This window comes from Prenolepis imparis, unplaced genomic scaffold (assembly GCF_030444845.1).
Source record: "Prenolepis imparis isolate NDT839.2.m4 unplaced genomic scaffold, iyPreImpa1.0 SCAF_10, whole genome shotgun sequence".
In the NCBI taxonomy this organism is placed as follows: Eukaryota; Metazoa; Arthropoda; class Insecta; order Hymenoptera; family Formicidae; genus Prenolepis; species Prenolepis imparis.
The window spans coordinates 6408513-6434589 of record NW_028141168.1 but is presented as its reverse complement, the minus strand read 5'-3'; the positions used below and the strand labels follow the sequence as shown (position 1 = coordinate 6434589).

At 34.7% G+C, this 26077-nt stretch overlaps 1 protein-coding gene across 3 annotated transcripts in view; it reads left to right on the top strand.

Annotated features, from left to right (window-relative positions):
* The window catches only part of Mnb (minibrain), a 96465-nt gene extending 71039 nt beyond the window's left edge, over positions 1-25426 (top strand). For 2 of the 3 annotated variants that reach the window (XM_083048770.1, XM_083048771.1), the window contains exons 4-9: positions 13191-13359; positions 13873-14040; positions 14133-14419; positions 14519-14665; positions 14846-15278; positions 18637-25426. In XM_083048770.1, the coding sequence (XP_082904896.1) occupies positions 13191-13359; positions 13873-14040; positions 14133-14419; positions 14519-14665; positions 14846-15278; positions 18637-19124 (1692 nt within the window). In that variant the 3' untranslated portion in view covers positions 19125-25426. Of the gene's footprint in view, positions 1-13190; positions 13360-13872; positions 14041-14132; positions 14420-14518; positions 14666-14845; positions 15279-16116; positions 16241-18636 lie in introns of all 3 variants that reach the window. The other variant, XM_083048772.1, reaches the window with a different exon arrangement.
* The last annotated feature ends 651 nt before the right edge of the window (positions 25427-26077 follow it).

Here is a 26077-nt window from a genome sequence, read left to right as displayed (position 1 = left end):
ATGTAAATAGGTTAAAATAAAATCTCACTCTAATGTCCGTCTCTCGATGAGCTTGATGTGCAGCTAAGCGTTACGCTTTATGTGTTGCTTCGGCGAGGAAACGCGGGCGGGAGAAAAGAAGCGAACAACCGCTTCTTTTCGAGCGAGGAGATGATAGGGTGAGGAGGAGGGAAAGAGATAGATGAGGGGATGGTGAGGTAGTCTTGCGTTTGCCTCCTTGTTTTGTGTCGCCCGTCCGTGAAAGTCCGCCCTGATTTTACTCGAGCTAAAATCTCGCCGAATCTCTCTCTCTCTCTCTCTGTCTTTCTTTCTTCTCCTTTTGTCAAATTCGCGACGGCGGCTTCGTTCGCACACAAAGGGATAACGATAGTTGCCGGCCGTTTGAGTTTCTCCTACCTTTTCGGGCCGGCTCGGCCTTGTCGTCCTTGAAACTTCGATCTATTCCTCGATGATCGAAAAACCGAAAGGGTTCGGGGCGAAACTTTCCGTGGAGCCGAACTTTGTGGACGATAGTCCTAGATACGACCTAGATGCTTCTTAAGATTTGACGTTTACTTTGATTCTCAGGTATCTAACGATTCGTGCTAGATAATATTTGGTATACTGAAGTATAGTGATTGTTTGAAGTGCATATACAAGTTTTTATAGTATGCTGTAAGACTTGCATTTCGACTGCACCTAGTATTGCTATTATTTGAATCCGCTCGCATATATTATAATTTCAGAGAATTTCCAAAGAGTAATATAATTCTAAAAAGGAAAATCTCTTTAAAAAAAAAGATAAAACAATATGCGTCAAATACGTAAAAAAAAAACGAAAAAATACGTAATAAAATCTAAACTTGTTATAATAATAATAATAAGAATCTGCTAGAAACTCTTTAAAAAAATTTAAGGCGACCCGAGCAAGTTTTTATACTTTGCCTTGGTCTTAAATCGTTTTATACAATTTAGAATTTGTGAGAATTTTCTTTCAAATTTATACATCGTATTAAATATACTGTACTGTAATTAATGGAATCTTAAATCGCGCGCTTAACATAAAATATAAATTGTTAACACATGTTTGTTTAGTTGCATTAATTTCATATTTATCTATAAATTTTTTTACGTTTAATTTTTTTAATTTATATTTGTTATGTACTTAATGTATTGTGCGCTTTTATCTATTTTTCAGTTTATATTAATTCTATATAAAAAAATGAATGATTAATATAAAACGAAGTAGAAAATCAGCTACTTTACAAACAATCTAATTTATGTTAGGATTACAAACGCAAAGTCGATTGTTGTAAATTTCCCACAACAACTTATACTTCACAGAGAAATACATTTTTTTAAAATCATTTATCTTCTTCGCAAGAAGAGACAAAGTTGTACATTTCAGCGTTAAAGTATCCCTCTTGCTCATAAAGTCTTTACATCTCGTCTAATTTCGAAATCTCTCGAAATATCGAGTGCATTGTCAGACTATCGGAGCATCGGGTGGTTAACCCGAAATCCGAGTATCGAAAAAAAAGAAAACGTGAATAAGGACCACTCGAGATCGCACGCGATTTCGATTTCTCTTTACGCGCGAGTTTACTCGCGATCACTAATTAGGGATGATATATATTATATATTTTTTTTTTTGGAGGATATACTGCGGGGTCAATAGTGTGCTTTGCGGAATAAATCATACAGCTGCGAGGGATAGGTCCTCCTATACGAAGGAACGAGACATGAGAGAAGAGAGGACTCTAATTTATCACCCTCGCGTTTTGATAAATTAACGCCCGTCCTTCGCGATTTTCGCGAAATCCACCGCGAAACAAGAAGAGCGAATCGCGCGAATCCCTCGCGAATGCTAATTATCTATTAATTATACAATCTAATAATTATCTAAGTTTATTTCTGATTTCATCGATAATTTCGGTTCTCGAGAGGACTCGACTCCTTCGTGCTTCTCCACCTCTTTCTCTTTGTCTGTCTCTCTATTTCTTTTTTTTTTCTCTTTCTCTCTTAATCGTTCTTCTCTCTTCTGTCGTCTCTGTCGGCTCTCTGTGTCGAAACTTTCCGTTGACCGTTGCTCGATGATTCAGAAACGGTGTCGCAGGTACGAGCTAACGCTCTTCTGCACCCTGCGTTTCTTTATTATTTATATAAAAATATATAATTAATATAAAAGTAATTCAAGAAGAATTTAAAAACTATTCTGTCGCGTTTAATATCTGCGTCTGACACTTAGAAAGCCCTTTTCATACCTGATTTTATATGAATAGATTTTTATTGTACACGCAATCTCTTTTTTTATGATATTTCCAATACAATGCTAAAAAAAATTAGAGAAAATGCAAATATCGATATATTAACGGTGAAGAAAATTTTAATTTACCGGCGTAATTATTATTAATTAATTAATTATTTTTTAATTTGTCGCGATTAAAAGAAACAGGAAAATTTCGCGAATATTCAGATTCTCGTTCTTTTCTCTTAGAATTTACCCTGAAAATCATGGTAATCGTGAGACAATATGGTATGGAAAGAATTTTTTAAATATGTTTGATTTTACTTTTAGTACTTTTAGTACTACATACTTTTAGTAAATTTTACTATACTTTTGGTAAAATTAATCAAACATATTTTATATTTTATTGTGATGGATATTATTTTTTTATTGTGATAAATATTAATCAGAGAAATTCTCATAAAATTCTTTCCATATTGTTCCACGATTACCATGATTTTCAGGGTAAATTCTAAGAGAAAATTCTCTCTGTGTACCCCCGTATATTTTTGTCGATCGCGCTGTAATGTATCGCGTGCGACATCGGCCAGACTTGGTCTTCCACGACTGTCTGTCTCGAAGCTGAGGCTGAGAGAAGGAAGAAGTGGCACGTATTATAGAGAGACGTTCCGGAAGGTCGCGAAACGGCCGTCGTTGGCTTTCTCGCTCGTTTCGTCTGTCACTTCATTCATGACTCGGCTGGTAGTCCTGATCACGTTTCTTCTATCTCTACCTCGCTCCTCCTCATTGGCTTCTTATTTCTTTAGGGTCGGAGAGCGTACGAAGCCGCCGAGCGGTCATTCCGGACGTCGTTCCCTTTTAACGTTAACCCTTTTATAGAACTGGAAAAATATCTTTTATACCTTTGTCTTTGATATATGTTGACAAAATACGTCATACTTAAAAGTGAACTTTGTATTTGCCTATAAAGTTAATGGCATTTTTGCAATCATGAAAAGTCATTAGTTTATATTTTATATGATTTTTTTCTTTATATTTAAAATAAATTGACAGTAAGAAATTTACTGATATATATATATAGTCTTCTCATTCTCTATAAATTTTTAAATTCTATAGATTATATAATGTATATAAACTGGAATTTAAAAATTTATAGAGAATGAGAATAAATAAGACGAATATATATATTTAATTAATATACATATATATGAATAATTTGAATTGTATATAAAACTTGAATCAGTAAATTTCTTATTGTCAATTTATTTTAAATATAACGAAAACAATCAAATATATTCCTGAAAAATAAATTTATCCAAGCTTTATCAGGAAGCCTATTATCTAGGAAAAGGAAAATAATTATTTATTTGTTGACAATATTTTAATTGTTGATATTATATATATTAGTAAATGAATCTCTCTGAAATAGAAATCTATTTCAAAGGCGATTGGCTTCAAAATTTAATTAAAACTCAATTCTTCTAGATATTTATTTTTAGAAAAAAATCTGAAGAAGAACTTTACATTAGTAAGGAAATTTAAATTTTGGCAATTTTGAATACCTGAAGAAAAATCGCTTTTCTTATTGTTATCGTGTGTTCTCATTGAAATACAAGGATGTCCAGATATTTTTGAATCTCTTCTATCTCATTCTTTCTTTATCCTCCCTTTTTTTCTTTTGTTCTTCTCTCTTCTTGCATACTCCAAGTCCTGTACGTCATTCGTTTCAGCGAGCTGGATATTCATAACGGCTTCGTAGTCGTCCAATGACGTAGCGTTCCTTCGTCCTCTTTCTCTTTCTCAAGAGAACATCCTCCTTTGACAGTCTGTAAAAAAAGAAATATTCCGCAACGTTGACTCGCGCTATGGATGTCTGTAAATGGCCCACTTTGGCGAAAATGTCAAAAAGAGATGAATACAGTATAGCAATTTTATTCGAAATCCGGAACAATTCAATTTTTTAAATTACAAGTTCCATATAATTCAAAAATTGGAAGAGAAACATTTTTAGTTGCAATCTCTGTTACACAAATAATGTAAAAAAAATATATATAAATAGATTTCATTGATGCAATTTTAACCGAGGAATTATATCAGCTGGTCCCAAGACTGCGAGATATTTTTCCGATTATTACATATATCCTCGTTGATTGATTTTTTCCGCCATTAATTTCTGTTCCCCGGAAGCTGATAGAAATTACGCTACTTCCTACATGCCGTGAAAATTAAAAAAAAAATTATTTTTCGACGTATATAGTTAATATTCTCTTTTTCTCTCTCTTGCTCCTTTTTTTTGATCCTCAAGTGGAAACACCGAGTGCCAGACCGCGCGTGTCAACAACGTGTGTTAAATAGCGTTTAGGCATTTTTACGGGCCAGGTTTTATTATCGCGACGTAGACAAAATTGCGATAAAGCAGGGCGGAAAAGCGGCGCGTGCGGAATGTAAAGCTAACTGTCGCCCGTGACGTCGCCCGCGTCGGAATTTATGTCGACTCGTCATCATCCAGTCAGCTGACGATGCGATCGCGTTTATACGCGACTCCTCGCGGCAACTTTACCGCGTATGTACGTATATGCGTATACGTGCCTTCCAACGCGTTTATACATACGGCACGAACTGTGTATTTTCCCGAATGCGATTTATAAATAACTCGTCGAGTTTATCCCTTTTTTTATTGCGAACAAGAATACGTGAAAGCGGAAGTTCAATAAGCAGAGAAGTTCGGGAAAACTCCGTTTTGTTCGGAGAGAGAGAGAGAGATTTTGTCTGTCCCGTTAAACACGCTGTCGCTTACTAACGTGTGACTCAATAACAGGAATGACGCTGATGACTAATAATATACCTTAATAAGTCATCTGCGTGTAATGTAATTTCGAAGTTTTGCAGTTTTTTTTTTCCAGAAAAATTGTATTTTGTTTTTTTTTATGTACTTCTATTTTTCTAAAATAATTTTAATTCTGAGGATTCGATTGTTTCTAAAATATTTTTCTAGATTTCTTTCTTTTTTAAAATAATTTTAATTGAGAATTTAAAACATTTCGGAAGCAAATTCTCGATTAAAATTATTTTTGTGCTTCTTAATTTTTTTTCGAAGTTTTGCAGTTTTTTTTTTTCATAAAAATTGTATTTTGTTTTTTTTATGTACTTACTTCTATTTTTCTAAAATAATTTTAATTGTGAGAATTTGATTGTTTCTAAAATACTTTTCTAAATTTCTTTCAATTTTTTAAAAATAATTTTAATTGAAAACATTTTGGAAGCAAATTCTCAATTAAAATTATTTTAGAAAATATGCTTCTTAATTTTTTCTTCATTAGCTCTAAACATATTTCAATCAAGCTTAAAATTTTAAATCCTTTTATGATAAAGTACTCAAGATCTTATTTTTATTTTCCTACATATATGAATACTTTATTCTAATTTAATTTATATTTCAAGTATAAATTTTGTCGAGAAAATAAAAGGATTATTCGTGCCATTAATATACTATGTAATTAACTTCTTCCAAGTGAAGAAAAAAAAACCCTTGCGAGATAATTTAATCCGTCTTTTTCGAGACGTTTTGTTTCAACGAATCTTTCAAGGCGTGAAAATCTACTTAATGAAATTCATTCATAATACAAACGCAAAAAAAAACGCACTGATCAGCGACATCAAGTGGATTCTCGAAACGAGCTAATCGTTCGTTTCAGAAAGAATCGCCACTCCTTTTCCAAGGAGATCGACTGTAAAGAGACCTATACATAAAACTCTTTTTCGATTTTAACTCTTACAGGGTGTATACTCTCGGGAACAATCTTGAAAACCTGGTATTATTTTCAGGGAATTAAAAGAAAAATTGTCCTTTTATTTATTTTACTCTTATTTAACACTTAAGAAACATATTAACACATTTTTGCAATATTTAAGTTTTTATTAAAATCTTATGCGATTTTTTTATTGACGATCTATTTCAGTATCCAGAACTTATGTAAGTTTCATAGAAAATTGTTCAATTTTTTAACAGATAATATTTAAAAAAATTAGTACTTCTCATATATTTGATAAATATATAATTAAATAAATAACTTAATAAATACATAATAATTTAATAAATAATTAATTTAAATAAATTAATATTCCTTAATACGTTTATAATAAATTATTTTTTGTTTTCTATTTTTATATTATATTCTTGCATATATTTTTAGCGTTTAGATATAATGATATATCGCACTTTGTTATTGTCCAAATTAATTTTACAATTAATCAATATTAAATGCTAGAAAAATTGCATTTTTGATAACTTTCCAATCGTATATGAATGAAAAACATTAAAAAGCGTATATAATAAAGGAAAAGACTTTTAAAAAGCTGCATCTACAAATTTTCTCATTTTACCTGAAACTTTAAACGAAAATACCGGGAAGATGTGGGAATTTTTTTACAAAATTTGAGTATACACCCTGTCTTACGGTGTACCCTCGATCTAATCCGCTCTCTCGACAAAATCAAATCCAGTTGCTCGTAGAATGACGTATATACCTACATACATTATGCACGAGGACGGCAATCGTCCGCACTCGTGCTAACGTTACTCTTCCCACAGGAAGAGAGGTTCCAGTAAAGTGGGTATATACAGAGTGCCCTCCTATTACCGTGCCAATTCTTGTGGCAGATTTCGTAATTTGGAATCGATTTCCCCTTAACGACGATATAGTACACCTCTTTCTCCTTTTCTCTCGTTCGCACGAGTGGTCCTGGGCTGCTTTCGGTGAAGCTAATGAACGTCGTACCGCATATGGGGCCGGTCTTGTGCACTCGCGCATAGCAACAGAAACGAGAGAGAAAGAGAGAGAGGACGACCATGCGCGAAGAAGGATGACGCGAGACAGGAAGGCAGAAACTAATAGAGGTGCCATAATCGTATATAAAGTGTATTTTCTCTCCATTATTAATTTTATTTATTACATGTCAAATTACATATATTTATTTTTCAACGTGTATCATTATCATTATCTCGTACAGTGTCAAAAAATCTGACAAGAAAGTACACCGATAATAATTATTAAATGTACTTAAGTACAATTTTTTTCGCACTGAAGAGAAAAGAGAAAACGTAAATGGGATTCTTACGCTTCGTTTATTTTCATCACGTTTCTCTGCTTTCTTATTTTTTCGATGCAATATATTACCTATATATATTATTATAAAATATTTTTGTGTAAAATTACTGGTCGCGAGTCTTCATTAAATCAAATTATAATTCAATTTTCTTTCAATTTTCTCTTGACAAACATTTAATTGGCCTTTTTCTGAGAGATTTTATATAAAATCAATATTTTACAAGACTAATTATAATTTCTTAATTTATAATATTATATAACACTGTTGTGCATTTTCGTCTTGCTTTGGAATTTGTGCATGATTAGTTAAAGTTCGTACAGATAATTTTTCTGTAGAAATATCCGTCCCTGACCATATATTTTCGCTACGGTGTCGCATTGCCATAGTCGAGCTAGGTCGAAGAAGAAGAGAGAAAGAGAGAGCGAAAAAGAGCAAACGGAAGTTCCAGTGGTCGGAGAGGCTGGAAGCAGGGTAGGTCGTCATCACCTGGTCGGGCGTTCTCCGACGATGTTGCTCGCGACAGACTCGACAATGAAATCCGTATAGGCTTGGTTCGGCAAATTTCGCGTTGGTCCATACCGGTTTCCACGGTTTTTTTTGCCACGCGCGAGCGAAACCGAATCGAAGGCTGATGATTCGATTCGGTCGACACATCACATCACCTTTTACCCGGCATGAACCGGATATTGGTCTCTACGCTGAGAGAATTTTCTCTTAGAATTTACCCTGAAAATCATGGTAATCGTGAGACAATATGGTATGGAAAGAATTTTAGGAGAATTTCTCTGATTAATATTTATCACAATAAAATATAAAACATGTTTGATTCATTTTAAACTGCATAGTAAAATATTGTCTCACGATTACCATGATTTTTAGGGTAAATTCTAAGAGAAAATTCTGTGTACGAGTGACAATAAGACACTTGATCTCTTCTGATTTAATAATAATAATTATAATAATAATAATAATAATAATAATAATAATAGATGATATAAAGAATCTTCGCGGCTTTTGGACGATGGTTTTAATTGAAGCGATCGCGATGGAGTTTCCACGAGCTTTAATTAGGAGTCTCTTCGGAGTCGATTCGATTCTCGCTTGACTTCTCTTTCCGAAATTAAGATATGAATTAATGTACAAGTTTTTTGTACGAGACCCGTCGTCCTCGACTGCGGTAGGTCAAGCGTCACGTGACTTTTCGTATTATCGCGGGTGAAAAAAACGTTTCGAAAAATCTTGCGTCTTCGAGAATGCGAGGCGAGAGGATAGAGAAGAGGTTCGAAGAAATTCGCGAATTGAATTCCCGATTCCGCGCAATTAACCCATATTGCGGCGCGAAATGAGGTCATCTTTCCTTGGAAGAATCGCGCCTATGACTAATTGAAGTGTTTCAAACCGGATGTTTCACCGATGCCTTGATTAACACATACTGAATGTTTCGCTCATGACAGAACGAAAAGAAAAGTTTGACGTTTGATCCCACGTGGGGATCAAACCGACTTCATCCTCCCCGAGCAGGAGAGAACCGCCCTAAATTAAAAAGGAAGAAATACTATTTATTCAAATGCGGTATCCCAAATGTTTTAATTCTCAAATTCTATGGCGTACATAAAAAATGAGAAAAACATTATTTGAAAACTTTCTCTCTCTCTTTCTCTCTCTCTCTCTTACGAGAGAGTTACTTCCACTCGCTAAAGGGTGGAAGACCTCGCCATAAATTAAAACAGCTTGGAAATTCTATTTCGAGAAATCGTATTTATTAATTAACGACAGAAATACTGTCGTTTTACCTGAAAATCGTGAAAACAAAATATCAATCTGTATCTTCTATTTTTTGGAGATTAATTTTTTTAATAAATTATTATTAATATATATTTATTTTTAATATTTAAAAAATATAATACATTATTAAATAGATTATTATTTAATAATATTAATATATAAATATATTTATATATTATGTTATGCTATCATAGTTCTGTTAAGAGTTCTGAGTTATTTCGAACCATAGGAAAAGTTCTTGATCATTTTTAGAAATAGTTCCGGTCATTACGATAACGAAAATCAGTTTCAAAAAATAGGGGTGCCAACTTCACATTTTTTACACATCAAGTTCCAATAGTTTTGAGCAGAGTTTTAAGGTTCTTTTAAATAGTTATATAGTTCCTGATTGTTTTTTGAAAGAGTTCTGCAATTTTTAGATAAAAAAACGTACCTTCAATATTGAAAGTATGTTTTTTTTATCTCTATAAAAATTGCAAAACTCTTTCAAAAAATAATCAGGGACTATAAAACTATAAAACAATTTAAATTTACTCACCTCACGGTTGCTCCTTTGTTGCCCGATGCCTCCCCGGGCCTTCTTCTCGTAGAAGTTTCGAAACACTTGCACTCGCGTTCTTTTTTTTCGTTCACGACGCGCGGCGACGCCCGGGTTTTAGCTATCACAATCTTCGATGCGTTTCGGTAAAACGCGAGACTCGCGAGAGCTTATTCGCGCGCGAATAAAACCGAAGCTCCATTTTCGCGTCGCCGCTTTTTCCAAGACCCACTTTTCGCAGGGGCTTATCGAACGAAGATGATCAAGAGAGCGACTTCGCCGCGACGCACTGAAGTCGCCGAAGGACGCAAGCGAGACGAATATTGAGCGAGATTCACGGCCGACGAGATCAATCTCGCGCGTGCGACGCGATCGGATTTATACGATAATTAACCACCAAAGACGCTAATTAATACACTCGTCCTTTCGCGGATCGGCAAGAAGCGCTACCGTTGATCACGAGCAATCGAAGAAGAGCACTGGAGGTGGAGCTAGACTGGCACTGCCAGGTTCGGAACGCGCAACGATACGTCGCGCCGAGTCGTGGTGGGGCATTGTAGAGCTCGCAACGTGGGAGCTCGGCGAATCACGTCGCGACTACATGCTCCTACCAGGTCGTAGTGGTGGGGGTATGTGATGTGGGGGCGACGTGATTCGCCGAGCTCCCACGTCCGACCACTACAATGCCCCACCACTACGACTCGGCGCGACGTATCGTTGCGCGTTCCGAATCTGGCAGTGCCAGTCTAGCTCCACCTCCAGTGCTCTTCTTCGATTGTTCGTGATCAACGGTCGGGCGGTTCTTGCCGGTCCGCGAAAGGACGAATGTATAAATTAGCGTCTTTGGTGGTTAATTATTGTATAAATCCGATCGCGATCGCACGCGCGAGATTGATCTCGTCGGCCGTGAATCTCGCTCAATATTCATTATAAGATGTGTAAAGATTTTCGTTATCGTAATGACCGGAACTATTTCTAAAAATTATCAAGAACTCTTTCTACGGTTCTAAATAACTCACACTCTTAATAAGAGAACTATGATAGCATAACATACGGGTGCCAACTTCATACACCCAAATTTGGGTTTACTTTGAAAAATCAGGGAATTCGATTGGGATTCAGGGAATTAAAAAAAATTGCCCTTTTGATAATTTTATTCTTATTTAGCACGTAAGAAACATGTCTAACATATCTTTGCAATATTTAAGTTTTTTTAAAATGTGATTTTTTTAATTGAAAATCTATTTTTCAAGATATCAAGATCTTATGTAAGTTTCATAGAAAATTGTTCATTTTATTAGTAGGTAATATTTATATAAATTAGTATTCCTTAAGACATTTATACTAAATTATTTTTTGTTTTATATATTTACCTTATATTTTTGCATATATTTTTAGTGTTTAGATATAGTGATATATCGTACTTATTGTCCAAATTAATTGTACAATTAATAAATCAATATTAAATGCTAGAAAAACTGCACTCTTGATAACTTTGGAATCGTATGAATAAAAAACATTATATACACTGAGAGAATTTTCTCTTAGAATTTACCCTGAAAATCATGGTAATCGTAGGACAATATGGTATGGAAAGAATTTTATACTAAACTGCATAGTCAAATTAATCAAACATATTTTATATTTTATTGTGATAGATATTATTTTTATTGTGATAAATATTAATCAGAGAAATTCTTATAAAATTCTTTCCATATTGTTCCATGATTACCATGATTTTCAGAGTAAATTCTAAGAGAAAATTTTTTCTGTGTATAGAAAGCGCATACAGCAAAGAAACTTATTTTAAAAAGCTGCATCTACAAATTTTCTTATTTTACCTGGAATTTTAAACGAAAATATCTGGAAGATCATGGAATTCTCAGGAAAATTTTTTACAAAATTTGAGTAGACACCCCCCTTTTTTTTTTTTTTTTTTTTTTTTTTGACGGTGTGGAAACCTATGATAGGTACCCTTGCCCCCGAAACCGAGGTTTTCCCCATGATAAGGCACAGAGGGTTACCGCACTAAAACCACACCGGATGTCCTTCTCGGACGTTTAGGTAGGGGGTGCGGAGGATGCTGATGGTATCCCATGCCTACTCATTGAGTAGACACCCTGGGAAGAGATCCCCCCGGGCACATCGAGAGAGAGAGAGAGAGTTCATTAGCCGCAGCGGTGGCGAGTAGCTACCCCCCTCGTACACTTCTTCGACCGCGGGGGGATACACACAATCGATGCCGAAATAGAGTAACTAGACGCCGATACAGCACTGACCATCACCGTGTCGATGACCCGAGTGGTGTGGATGGAGAGGCGTGCCAGAGCGGTGGAACAACCACCTCGATCCTGCCCGATTCGCGAGAGGGGGTCTTTTCACCCCCCGCAACCCCCTTCCTCCCTCCTGGCGATTCCTCTCTTCCTCGTTCCCGGCTTTCCTTCCGAAAATTTCACCCTAATCCGTCTCGAATGTCCGGTGTTCTCTCGTCTCTATCTCATCTGGATGGAACTCCTCTTCGCGAGAGTCCTGAGGAGAGAGTTTCGTCTCCTCTTGAGAGTCGCACGGCATGGTTTTCACGTGGTCGCGAGCATATCGATTCCCGGACGAGGCGGCAGATCGGATTCTGCGCCCTTTTCGCTCTCGCTTCCCTCCACCCCCCATCCACCCCTTGCTTTGCGCGCCTTCCACCCTCTCGTCGCGCACCAACCTTCCACCTTCCTCGTAGACGAGGGATATTTACGGCGAATATGACGCTTTTTAGGAGGAGAGCGAGAGAAACCCACACAGAGAAAAAGAGGGAAAGAGAGAGAGAGAGAGGGAGGGAGGGAAAGAGGGTGGCGGATAATCGTGACGGCATTTTGACCAGGGCGTGCTTTTCAGGCGAATAAGGCGGCATAACCGCGGATTTATATACGTCGTGAAAAATATAAGCGATCGATCGGACAAGAGTTCTCTCTCTCTCTCTCTCTCTCTCTCTCTCTCTCTCTCTCGCGAAACGTCATGGACCTCTACTAAGGTCTACCTGTGCGAATAATAACTTTGTTATAATTTCATTAGGCCTGATTGATTGATTGATTGATCGGCGTAGACGAACTTTCGGCTAGATTGTTCGAATTTTGATTATGAACATTGTATTGATAAACGTCCTAATTACGCGAATCACGAAGAGTTAGTTAATTATTTTTTATACGATGCAATATAAAATAAAACAGTTCTCTTGTAATAAATATTAGAGCGTACGTTTTTTAATAATAAATGATGCGAGAAGAAAATTCGAGTTGTGATTAAAAATGAGGGAAAATAAATAGAAAAATATTACGTAATAGTGTGTGATTAAATAATCGCGATATATAATATTATATAATATAGGCTGTTATATTTATAAAAATATTTAATTTATCATATGATAATTGAATATTTTTATTTTCATATTTTTCAAATATCTTTGCGCAGAATTTTATGAATTTAATGAATCTTGATCCTTAGAAGAAATATTGCAACGATTGCTTACATCGATTTCTTTTCCAGGTTTACTATGCGAAGAAGAAAAGGAGAGCACAGCAGATGCAAGGAGAGGATGGTTCGCATAAAAAGGAGAGGAAACTTTACAACGATGGCTGGGACGACGATAATCACGATTATATTATCAAGAATGGGGAAAAGTTCCTCGATCGATACGAGATCGATTCATTAATAGGTAAGAGAACAAAGAAAAAGAGTAATATAATTTGAGCACACGAACATATCGGAATAATTGATGATATCATGAGATATTTTTTAATTATGTAATCGATAATGTTTTACTTCTCGTAAGATTTCGCGTATTGATATATCTTTTACTAATGAAATATATTAAATATATACATATAGAAAGAAATTTGTTAACTTGACTAAACCTTTCAACTAAATTACTATTTTGTTAATTGAACATATATTAGTATTTAAGTCAAATATACGTTTTGTTAGATTTAATATGTTATATTTAATTTAAATATTTCTATATGTTCAATTAACAAAATAATATAATAATTAGTTGAAAGGTTTAGTCAAGTTAATTTATTTTTCAGTGTATAAATTAAAAACGAAAATAGTATATTAGTAGATTTTATATACTATATATATATTTTCTTTTTTAACAATTGTATATTATTTTGTAAAGATATTTCAATTATTTATTCTATAGAGTTTTCTCACATTTTTTTGTTTGCAGGTAAAGGCAGTTTTGGCCAAGTAGTGAAAGCGTTTGACCACGAAGAGCAGACGCAAGTGGCAATAAAAATCATCAAGAACAAGAAGCCTTTTCTAAATCAAGCGCAAATCGAGGTTAGGCTATTGGAAATGATGAACAGAGCGGATACCGACAACAAGTATTATATAGGTATACAAACGAGAAATATGCATTGTATTTTATATATACAATTTATATTCTGACGCGCGACTCTAATACCTTCTTCTTTCTCTTGATTGCAGTTAAACTGAAGAGGCATTTTATGTGGCGGAATCACTTATGTCTGGTATTCGAGCTGCTGTCGTATAATCTGTATGACCTACTTAGAAATACGAATTTCCGAGGAGTGTCATTAAATCTGACAAGAAAGTTTGCACAGCAACTGTGTACTGCCCTCTTGTTCCTGTCTACACCGGAATTGAACATCATTCACTGTGATCTGAAACCCGAAAACATCCTTTTATGCAATCCCAAACGAAGTGCGATAAAGATAGTCGACTTTGGTAGTTCGTGTCAACTTGGACAAAGAGTGGGTATCTCATAAAAAGATGTTAATTAACCCAGGTGCTCTCCGAGTCGCTCTTTTCATCTCATTTGCTTCTTTTCCTTTTTTTTCCTGTGTTTGTAGATATACCAGTATATTCAGTCCAGGTTCTACAGATCACCAGAAGTTCTATTAGGAATACCTTATGACCTCGCGATAGACATGTGGAGTCTGGGATGTATTTTAGTAGAAATGCACACGGGAGAACCTTTGTTTAGTGGGGCCAATGAGGTAATAAAATAAACCTGATCGTTGCGCATGTTTTTTTAAATCCATAGCTAAAAATCCATAGCTCTCGATAAATCTCATCAATAGCACGAGACGCTATCGGAGTTTACGGCCACATATATTAACTTGTGAACGAGCTAAATCTCCGTTTGGCAGTATAAAGAGACTCCGTATGATTTGCAGGTCGATCAAATGAACAAAATCGTAGAAGTACTAGGGATGCCGCCAAAACATATATTGGACCAAGCGCACAAGGCGCGGAAGTACTTTGACAAAGTCCCCACGGATGGCTCGTACGTGCTGAAAAAGTCCAAGGATGGTAAAAAATACAAACCTCCCGGCACGAGGCGCTTACACGATATTCTAGGTGTTGAGAGCGGCGGCCCCGGCGGTAGGAGGATAGGTGAACCCGGTCACTCGATGTCCGACTATCTCAAGTTCAAAGACCTAATCGTACGGATGTTGGACTTCGATCCGAAGACGAGGGTGACGCCGTATTACGCGCTCCAACACAACTTCTTTAAGAGGACGGCCGACGAGGGGACCAACACGAATGTCGCTGCTGCCAATAGCGCGAGCACGAGTCCGGCGGTGGTGTCGATGAGCCAGGATCATGGTGAGTCGTTCACTGTCACGCGGCACCGTTCGATTTCGCCGAATCATTGTGTAACATAGAGGAGAGAAGTAATCCGATTTACGCATTTGTGTGCTTCACATCTGAGTTTCTTCGAGACTCTGGCAAGTTTTCAACCTTGTTACATACCGCGCTGTTTCTCCATATACACAGGGTGTCCCAAAAGTCCTGCAACAGTTAAATATCTCGAAAATAAAGGCTTTTTGAGATAAATGTTTCAAATAAAAGTTGTAGGGCTTTAAGTAGCGCATTTAATAGTAATATTAGTGTGATTATAAATAGCTTTGTTCATAATAATATTACTATTTAATGCGCCACTTAAAGCCCTACAACTTTTATTTGAAACATTTTTTTCAAAGTCTTTGTTTTCGAGATATTTGACTTTTGGGACACCCTGTATATTTCCGCGTTTGGTATCGATTCGAACAACAAACTACTCTCTAAATGTGTTAAAGTTGAAAACATGTCAGATTTGCATTATGTCACGATAACTGTACGTTAAACGATTAATTGCAGCGAGAAACATGATCTTACTTATCAAAGTATGGCTCTATGTCGCTTGATTTCATTCATCATTCATTATTAATATCATATTTGATTGCCCGATGATACATTTAATCCACAGTTTTTTCTCTGAGCCGGAAAACGCGAACGCCGATGCAGAAAGAAACTTTGCAATTTTTACTGCCCACTATTGATAAATAATGTTGTATAAAAATGTAACAATATAAAAAAGAGGCAGATATCTTAAAAAATAAATAAATAAATATTTAACTGCAATTACATATTTTGTTCAGGCTGCAATAAAGTCTTTTGACAGTTGCTTACAGGAATTTCCACCGTTCTTACAAACGATTTAAGACAGAAAAATACAAACGTTTGATTGTGGCTAATGATACCTCTGAGCTGAACTTATTGACCATTTCTGAATAATTGAGCACCAGGTAGATATAAACAGAAACTCAGGACGGACAGTTGTATTTTATATTGAGAGTTTAGGAAGGTTTTGATTTGTGCAGAAAATAAATTTTCCATCTCTATTAATTATCTATCCTCTATATACACATATACACATTTTCGTGAAGTGAGATATTCTTACATTAGTGTTCTCCTCGAAAATCAGAATTAGCATATTAGGCTACGTTTCGATAATGTATGAATGAACGACGAATTTCGCGATTGATTCTTCCCTCTATCTTTTTTATTTTTTTATTATTATTTTTTTTTAATAATTTTTATTTTCTGCGCAAACTAAACGATACTTGTTGTTGCCCGTAGATATGATGGGGGGACAATACGTGGCTCGATGACTGTCGTATCCGCGGGGCGGCGACGACCTGTCCTAGGCCCCAACCCTAATCTTACTTACTAACATAAGTAAGTTCTGTCTAACAAACGATCCTACACACTAACAAACACATACACACGATACACGATACAGATACACACGCTAAAAGATTAACGATGTCCCTAATAATCATATATCCTGGCCTCGGATGTATTGCGCGAAGCCTTTGCTTGTTTGAAAAGACTACAATTCCCTCTTGAGAGACACGGATTGACGTTGCTTTGTAGCCCGTGTCATCTCTAATTTTTATTAACACAATGTATTTGATACAATACTTATATATAGTGTCCACTTATATATATACGAGGTCGATCATTCGTTTTATTACATATAAGACAGTCCTTTTTGATGACAATATCTTAGAACATACAAGGACAAAAAAATAAAAGGATAAAGAACATCGTGTGTGACTGCTGGAATATGTTTCTCTTTTCCTATATCGTTTTGCTTTCGCCGATGATGATCGAAAGCGAATTAACTTAATGATGATGATCGTTGTTACATTGAATATTATGTCGGAGATGATGGATGTTTTATTATCACGACTGCAGAACATATTCCAACTGAAAGTAAATTGCATCTCTGTGTTAATTGCGAATTTCTGTTTTGTAGAAAAGTCACATCATTGTCTTCTAGTTTTGTTATGCATGCTTTAGCTGCTTACATTGTGCACTTTATCAAGTGCAGTGCTGTAAATGGGACATGAAATAGTGACGTTTTTTTGTGAATAATAAGTCTTGTCCGTCTCAGTAATATATATATATATATATATATATATATATATATATATATATTTATACTTTTATATATATACATATATACATATATGTATATTTATCATAAATTCCTCTTTTTAAGTTTGTGCTAATATGTTCCCAATTGCACATCGACTATTACGTACATAATTAAGATAAAAGATCACGCTGCATCGCGATTATATGATTATATAAAGGATGAATAAATCAAAGAATCCGTGTTTTCTTAAATACTGTAATATACAGGCTGTCCCAAAAGTCCTGCAACAGTCAAACATCTCGAAAACAAAGGCTTTAAAAAAAAATGTTTTAAATAAAAATTGTAGGACTTTAAGTGGCGCATTAAATAATAATGTCAGTGTGATTATATTTTGGATTGCACATTCTTGTAGCTTTATCTCGAGAGCTTTTCAAAACACTATAATAAAGTATTTTTTCATTCTGTATCTTTCAAGCCTCATCATAACTCGAAAAAAACTTTATTATAGTATCTTGTAAAGCTCTTAAGCTACATGAATATGTAATCAAAAATAGGGGTTTTTATTTAAAAATTTCAAAGTGAATTTTATGTGTTTTATAGGCATACTAATATTACTATTTAATGCACTTAAAGCTCTACAATTTTTATTTGAAACATGAAACATTTTTCTCATAAATGCTTTGTTTTCGAAATACTTAATTGTTGCAGGACTTTTGGGACATTCTGTATATGATATAATTAATAATACGAACGAGATGTCAATTATATTCCATAAGCGCATATATTTTGCAGCAAATAAAACGCATCGTAGGAGTTAAGATCGTAACAAATTTGTAATTACGAGTTATAGTAAATTCTTATCGGCTGTATAAAATAAGAAGGAAGAAGAAATTGTAATAGAGAGTATTTTTGCAATTTAATATTTTAGCATACGATCTCTGTATTTAAAGAAAGAAAGCATTATCTCGGAGAGTCATTTAGGAAATATGCGCGAAGGAAAGGCGCGGTGGAGATTATTGCCTGCAAACATGTCCCTGTAGACGTTTGACATTTTATTTCTCTTTATTCCCATTAGTGATTATTCAATTGTAAGAGCTAGAGCGGTTTGCGTGGATGATTATGGCATTAGTGTATACATATATATGTATATATATATATATATACATATATATATATATATATATATATATATATATATATATGAAAGATTTTATGCTCGACCCGTCAAATTAACGTTTCTCTCTTTCGATGTCCCAGGACTGGTAACCATGTCGGGACAGGGCGGCAGCGGCAGCAGCAGCAGTCTGCAGCAGATACAGGCGTCGAGTCTCCCTGGTGGCGGTTATCAACCCATGGACTGCGAGTCCTCGCCCCGTCACACGGGCGGTCGGCGTGTCATAACAACGGGCTACCACCCATCGACATCGGCCGGGGCGGCCGCGTCGTCAGCCCCGATGACGACGTCCATGCAATCGACATCCATGGACAGCTCCCTGATACAGAGCTCCCTTGGATCGTACAATAGCCTAATTCTTCCCAATATACCCCATCTGCCCGCGATGATGACCTCGCCGATGATTCAGCAGCAGAACTTCTACAACTACGGCTACTCGACCGCCGACGCTCATGGGATGGTCAGACAACCGTCGACGGTGTCGACCGGGAACCAACGAGATCCAGCGGAGAGAGAGGACAGCCCGATGGTCGGCGTCTGCGTCCAACAGAGCCCGGTCGCTATTCACTGAGGAGGTGAAGTAGAAGTGGACAATACGGCTGATTATTGTATTAGGCAATTGCAAGACCGAAGATGGAAGAGGAAGGCGATTTAGCTGATTTATATCATACCGGATATAGAGATCGCGGCGTACTTTGAACATTCGTCTACGGTATGTATTGCTGTCGTAGACGAGGAAAGAGGGAAGAAGGAAAGGAATGGCTTTCAAACGTCGTTCTCCGAAGCACATAGCCAAAAAGAAAACAAAAAAAAAAGAAGCACATCAGTGTTTTCGCGATCAGCGATTAACTTCGACAGTGAGAATTCAACAAATTTTTCGGACACACGTTGGTTTGGCTGAACAATTCTCTGAAAAATACAGACGAAAATTACCTAACACAGGGAAAAAAAAATCCACGAGACACATTAAACGCAGGTCAAACAAAGCCCAAATCTCTCTCTGAGATTAAGAAGTTTACTCTAAGCTCGGCGGCGATAACGACTGTATGAAGAATGAATAAAGTAGAAAAGAGAACACGCGAGAGAAAGAGAAGAGAAGGGAAAGAACGTGGGAGAGGGAAACCTCTATTTCTGTTACGTTGCTGTATTTTCGTATCTTTTATCGAGCTGACTGGCCCTACATTGAGCGTGCATATATTACTACGTGTCTAACACGGATGATTGACGAAAGCCTTCGAGCATGGACAGACGGTAAGATGGTCTAGTGAGGATGAACCCAGCTGGCCTCTCGGGTCCTGCCCGATTTCCACGAACACTCCGAGCAGTTTTTTTCTGAGCGAAAACGACTCTGAGCTGAGGAAAACTTTCGGCAATCAAACTGTGTGGCCTAGAGAGCGAAAAAGTGATAATTATTATTATTATTACCGCGTAAAAGAAAAAAAATAAAAGAAGAGGAAAAAGTAAGAATATTACCAATGTAAGCATGTACTCCAATAGAGTTTTATACACGATGTCACGGATGTAAACGGTTTAGCAAGTACTTGCGAGCAAACAGTCAGTCGCGTCGACTGCTAGTTATTTGTACAATACACTTAGAATGAATGATAAGAGTGCAGCTTTAGGATTTAGCTTTTAAGTGTGCGAGGAGGTAAACACATACATCCACCCACATATGCATATACATACACTTATATACACGAGACAATGTAAACTCGACCATTTTATTTACTTTAATGAAAGACACACGAGGATGCAAGTTGCGAACGTCAGTTTGTTGTTGAGCAAGGACTTTAAACAAACGCGGGGTTTGCGCGGCTTAACAACAATTACATATTTATACATAAAGAAAAAATAAACAGTAATAAGAAAGTTAAAAAACAGCATACACGTAAGATCAATCAAGAATGGAATATAATCATACGAGAAATCTAGATACTTTATAATAAACAAAATACGCGCGTATACTCTCACATGCATACGTTTCCAAACGCTAATCGTCATTGATTTTTGCCGTTTTGCTCCGATATGTAAGGTCGTTGCGCTTATGTCATCGATTATATTAGCCCTCTATTGCAAGACTTGATTTTTATTCGGCCATAAATACTTTTTTTTTTTTTAAAATCTTAGTTAAACTGTACAATCCCTTTCATCATTTATGTATTGTAAGAGAGAGACTAGATGACGAACAAAAGTTAGAAGAAATTACAAGTTTCTTTCTTATTGTCAACACGTTTCGTTGTGAAAACTACCAATTGTAAAAATGTAGCATAGTACCTGAAGGCAGACCATTTTAAAATGCAACCGTAATAAATCCCTCTACACACAACTCAGATGTGTTATGAAAGAAAAGGAAGAGAATAAAAAAGAGTACGACATTTTTAATAGAAATTATAATAAACATAACGCTGTAAAGAGAAAGAAATCTTAAAGAATTATGCATGTTGCTTTTTTCGTAATCACGATAGCAAAAGAAAAAAAACAAGAAAAGAAAAATGTGAAAATACTTAAATCCGTTTACGAAATATATTTTATATAATTGCGGCTTTTTATACTTCCATATATATACGAAAGAAAAAGAAAAAGAATGCTCTATGGAGACTTGTATAAGAGATTTAGATAATAATTTATCTGTATGTCGTTTATTATATTATACATAGGACAAACAAACGCGTAATCATTTTGTTGACGGATCGTATCGATTTACTGTGTAGCTACTTTAGGACAATCTAGATCTAATTTTAATTGTTTTATGAAAGGTCTCCCGTAAGAAAAAAAAAATAAAGCTGCATGTATAATTTCCAATCCGTCATCTTTAACGTTTTAATTGCTATATATCTTTTTCTTTCTTTTTTTTTTTTTATACAATAAATTTTAACGCGTAGATAGCGGCGGCTTAAATTAAATTAAATTAAAGCACCGTGTTGTCAAAAAAGAGCTTGGCCAAAAAAACGAAAAAGAAGAAAAAACGAAAAAAGAAAAAGGTATTATTAGACGACCAAGAGGATTCTTACGATGTATTTTCTGGAAAAGTAAAATAATGAGAGAGTCTCACTGTGAAGTTTAGATTTTTGAATTTTTCTTGTATTAGTTGTAAATATATATATGAGAGAAAATATAAAATACTTTTTCGAGTAGAGCTGAGAAAAGTCTAACGAGTTTCACAAGCCATTCGATCTGCTAAGAATCATTTTCTTCATGCGGCCTTTCGAATGATTTGTATATTTTTATACACACCTGCAACAACACAGAGATGAAATGAATTTGCGGATACGTTTTTAAACAAGGATAATATGCACACGCGCGCATTCTATATATTGCAACTAACAGAAGATGTTGAGGGTTTGTTATACTCGAATTTATACTTAAGTTTACCGAAAGAGCGAAAACAAATTTTCTAACAATACCTAATAATGTAAATCTCTCCGACGGACAAATAGGAAATACGATGATGCCCTTACGAACCTGTATCATAAATGTTTTTTATATCGCATCGAGATTTACGGCAATCACAGTGCTTATAAGATACCTACGTTAAAAATTCAAAGAATCGTAATGAGTCTGTGTTGTGATTAGATAGCTCGGAAGCAATGCTTAAAAAAAAATAAATAAAAATAGATAGAAAGGTTCACTGTGACATAATAAATATGGTTAAACACAAGCGGAAAAAACTCTGCAAAAAATTATCCAAAACTTAAAAAACGGAATATGTCGCGCACCTTACCTCAACGATACCTTTTTCATATAATTTCAGCAGTTGAAAAAAAAAGTTGTACAGGATAATATGATTTATTAGGGTGTAGAGAGAGAGTGAGAGAAAGAGAGAGTGAGAGAGTGAGAGAGAACGAAACGAAATAAAAGAAAAACACTCGGAATTTTCTGTGACAAATTCCAAGCGTTTCCTCGCGAGAGAATATCCTGTTGAACGGCAAAAATCAGTACGCTAAGATATAGATAATGTCGCGTGTATGATATCACACAACGCACGAGCCCTCTTCCGAATTCCGAATGATTACAAACCTGACGCTGTGCTCAACAAGTTCCAAAAACAAACAATAGTGTTCATAATATTATTCGAACGCGATCGTATTTTCAAAGCTGTACAGGAACTATTTTTTATCATCCAGAGAGAAAGAGAGAGATAGAGATCTTGAATCTCGTTCGCCTGACTTTGCTCCGTGATAGGATATCCATCTGTAAGATAATCCTTGGATGGTTCGTACACATACACACACACACACATATATAATTATATGCAGGATATCCCAAAAGTCCTGCAACAGTTAAATATTTTGAAAAGAAAGGCTTTTTAAGAAAAATGTTTTAAATAAAAATAGTGTTTAAGTGTAGCGCGTTAAGTAGTAATAATAGTATGACTATAAATAGCATTGTTAAGCCACGTATAATTCAATTTGAAATTTTTAAATAGAAACCCCTATTTTTGATTACATGTTCATGTAGTTTATCTTAAGAGCTTTTCAAAACACTATAATAAAGTGTTTTTCCATTAAGTATTTTTCTATGAAAAGTATTTGAGTATTTAAGTATTTTTCTATGAAAAGTATTTAAGTATTTAAGTATTTTATGAGGCTTGAAGGATACAATATTTTTTGACATAAAATACAAAATATCTTGTAAAATATTCAGTTTTCGGTAATCTTATCTGAATACTTTTATGCACAGAATAATGAGACCAATCAATTGATGTAAAGAAAACGCATAATTGTTTTTAAGAAAAAATGTTGCAAATGGTATACATTTTCTTAAAAATAACTGCGTTTTCTTTACACCAATTGATTTGTCTAATTATTTTATGCATAAAAGTATTAAGATAAGATTACCGAAAACTAAATAATTTACAAGATATTTTGTATTTTATGTCAAAATACTGTAAACTTCAAAGCATTATAATTCGAGAAGTATCGAATGAAAAAATACTTTATCATAGTGTTTTGAAAAGCTCTTGAGATAAAGATACAAGAATGTGCAATCCAAAATAGGGGTTTCCATTAAAAAATTTCAAAGTAAATTTTACATGGCCTTAACAATACTATTTATAATTACACTAATATTACTATTTAATGCGCCACTTAAAGCCCTATAACTTTTATATTTAAAACAATTTTTTTTTTAAGAAGCCTTTGAGATATTTGACTGTTGCAGGACACTTTTGGGACATTCTGTATAAAATATATACATATATATATATATAGAAAATTCCGATATATACACATACAAGGATGATAAATACCGGTCTCTCTTCTTCAGCTAAATCAAGGATATACACAATTTCTAGGACGAACTCCTGGACACAGCGTCACGTTTAGTAAATAGTATAGCTCTTGCGTGCTTTGGACAATTGTTGATTTAGAATAATTACTTTCTTTCTCTTTTTTACACACACCTGTGTAGAGAAACAAAGTCATCGATTGAGAGATAACGATGCGAGACTATTAAGCGCGATTAAGCGACGATAAATTTAGACAATTTTTTTTCGTAGAGTGATCCCGGAGGAAAGCCACGATTCTCGGAGAATAGGGCATTTTAAACGAGAAAAGTCAAGCAAGTCCTCGAGAAATGTCGAAGCGTAATGAGCGTGGCTATACGAATTTATTTATCGCGATGAAATGCGTTTTAAGCGTATGTTTAGTAGTCTATATGAAAAAAAGGCCCGCAATATGAACAGAACGAAAAAAACAACAATAAACTTCCCTTAAGATTTTCCTTTCGCTTTTTCCGAAGTATGTATGCGCGTTTTATTTTTCGAGAATCACCGTATCTTGAAATGTGAATTTTGTTCACTCAACAACTGTCGCAAAAAATGCAAAGTATTTAAGCCAATTAACAGACAGCAGAGATGTATACATTTAATAACGTAAGAGCCGGCTGCGATTCATGTTCCAAATAATTTATTTCGCTGCATTTCGAGTACATATGTACACATATATATATTTTTTCTTTCATGTAAAAGAAATCATTGCGATTAGAATAATGATGTAAAAAAAAACAATATACTAAATAATAATATCTATCTTAATTATGTATCTTGGTCCAAGGCATGCATATGTGATACATAATTTTGTTGATTGTTCGCGAAATTTTTTACTGTATAATTTGTAATGCAATCTTCGACGGATTTTCTTAATCATCTCGATGTAACTTTGTCAAATCGCATTTTCCTTGTATGTTTCTCTTTATTCGTTGATTATAATTTCGTAATTATAAATATAAAAATTCAATGCTTTATATATATAAACACGTTACACTGTTACACATGTGCCTGTTTTTTTTTTAAATAATTTAATAATATATACAAATCCATTGTACATCCCAAAATATATGACGAATCTTTCTTCTGTATGTATTGTTTTGACAATTTTGTATTTTAACGTAAGGAAAATATTTATAATATATCTCCAGTACAATATATGTATGTATGTATACATATGTATGTGTTTATACGAGCGGTCTTTGAAAAAGTCGCGCTCGTGCGAATCTTAATTTCTTCTCAGATTCTTTGGAACATGTTTTCGCGGCGGGGAAGTAAAGTAACTTAAGTTTCCTAACGTCATGTGTAAAAGCATTGTGTTCAGAAACAAATATAACTATAATATGACTGATGCGCCTGAGAGGCGATGTGCGAGCGTCCTTTGAGAATTAAGTATGCGAGAGGTGATGTGATGTGATGAGATGATGTCTCGATGATGTCTCGTTTTTCGGCGCGATGACATGCACCACAATCGGGACAAAAAAGAATATAAGGAATAATGAACGCAGAGAGCGAGCGAGAGAGAGAGAAAGAGAGAAATGTGTATATGTGGATGCGGATATGTACGTTTGTATGTATGTATGTATGTATGTATGTATGTATGTATGTGTGTGTGAAAGAAAGAGAGAAAGGAGAAAACAAAAAAACCGATTTATTAAGATGAAAAAAAAAAATAATTAACAAAAACTCTATACCAGATGAAGGAAAATGAACTTGTATCTAACGTGTATACATTGTCATAACATTATTATGATGATTATTATAATTATTATTATATATATAATAATGTAATTGAAAATTTGAAATGATATTACATAAGGTTAATAATAAACAAAAACATCTTCACCTTTTGCTGTTACCTTCTTCTGCCATATATTTATAGCATCCGCATCCTTTTTTTAATATGAAAAAATTGCGTAAAAAATAATACACATTATATATGCACACATATATGTTTGAAATATCTTTAACTTTTTATTCAATTAAATAAAGATGTGCAAAATAGTGTGCAAGAGAGAGGCAATATTCTGCAAAATATAAATGAGAAAAAATATATAATATAAATATTCTTGAACATGACTTTTAAAAGCAATTTTGACGAGTTTAATTTTTCATACATATATTTTTTGCTTATTACAATTAAAAGATGATATAAAAGAGTGGAAATATTTTAAAATTTAGCATATATTTACATTCATGTATATTAAACTGTTATCTTGAAAAAGAATTTGAGGAAAATAATACTTTTTTTAATTTAA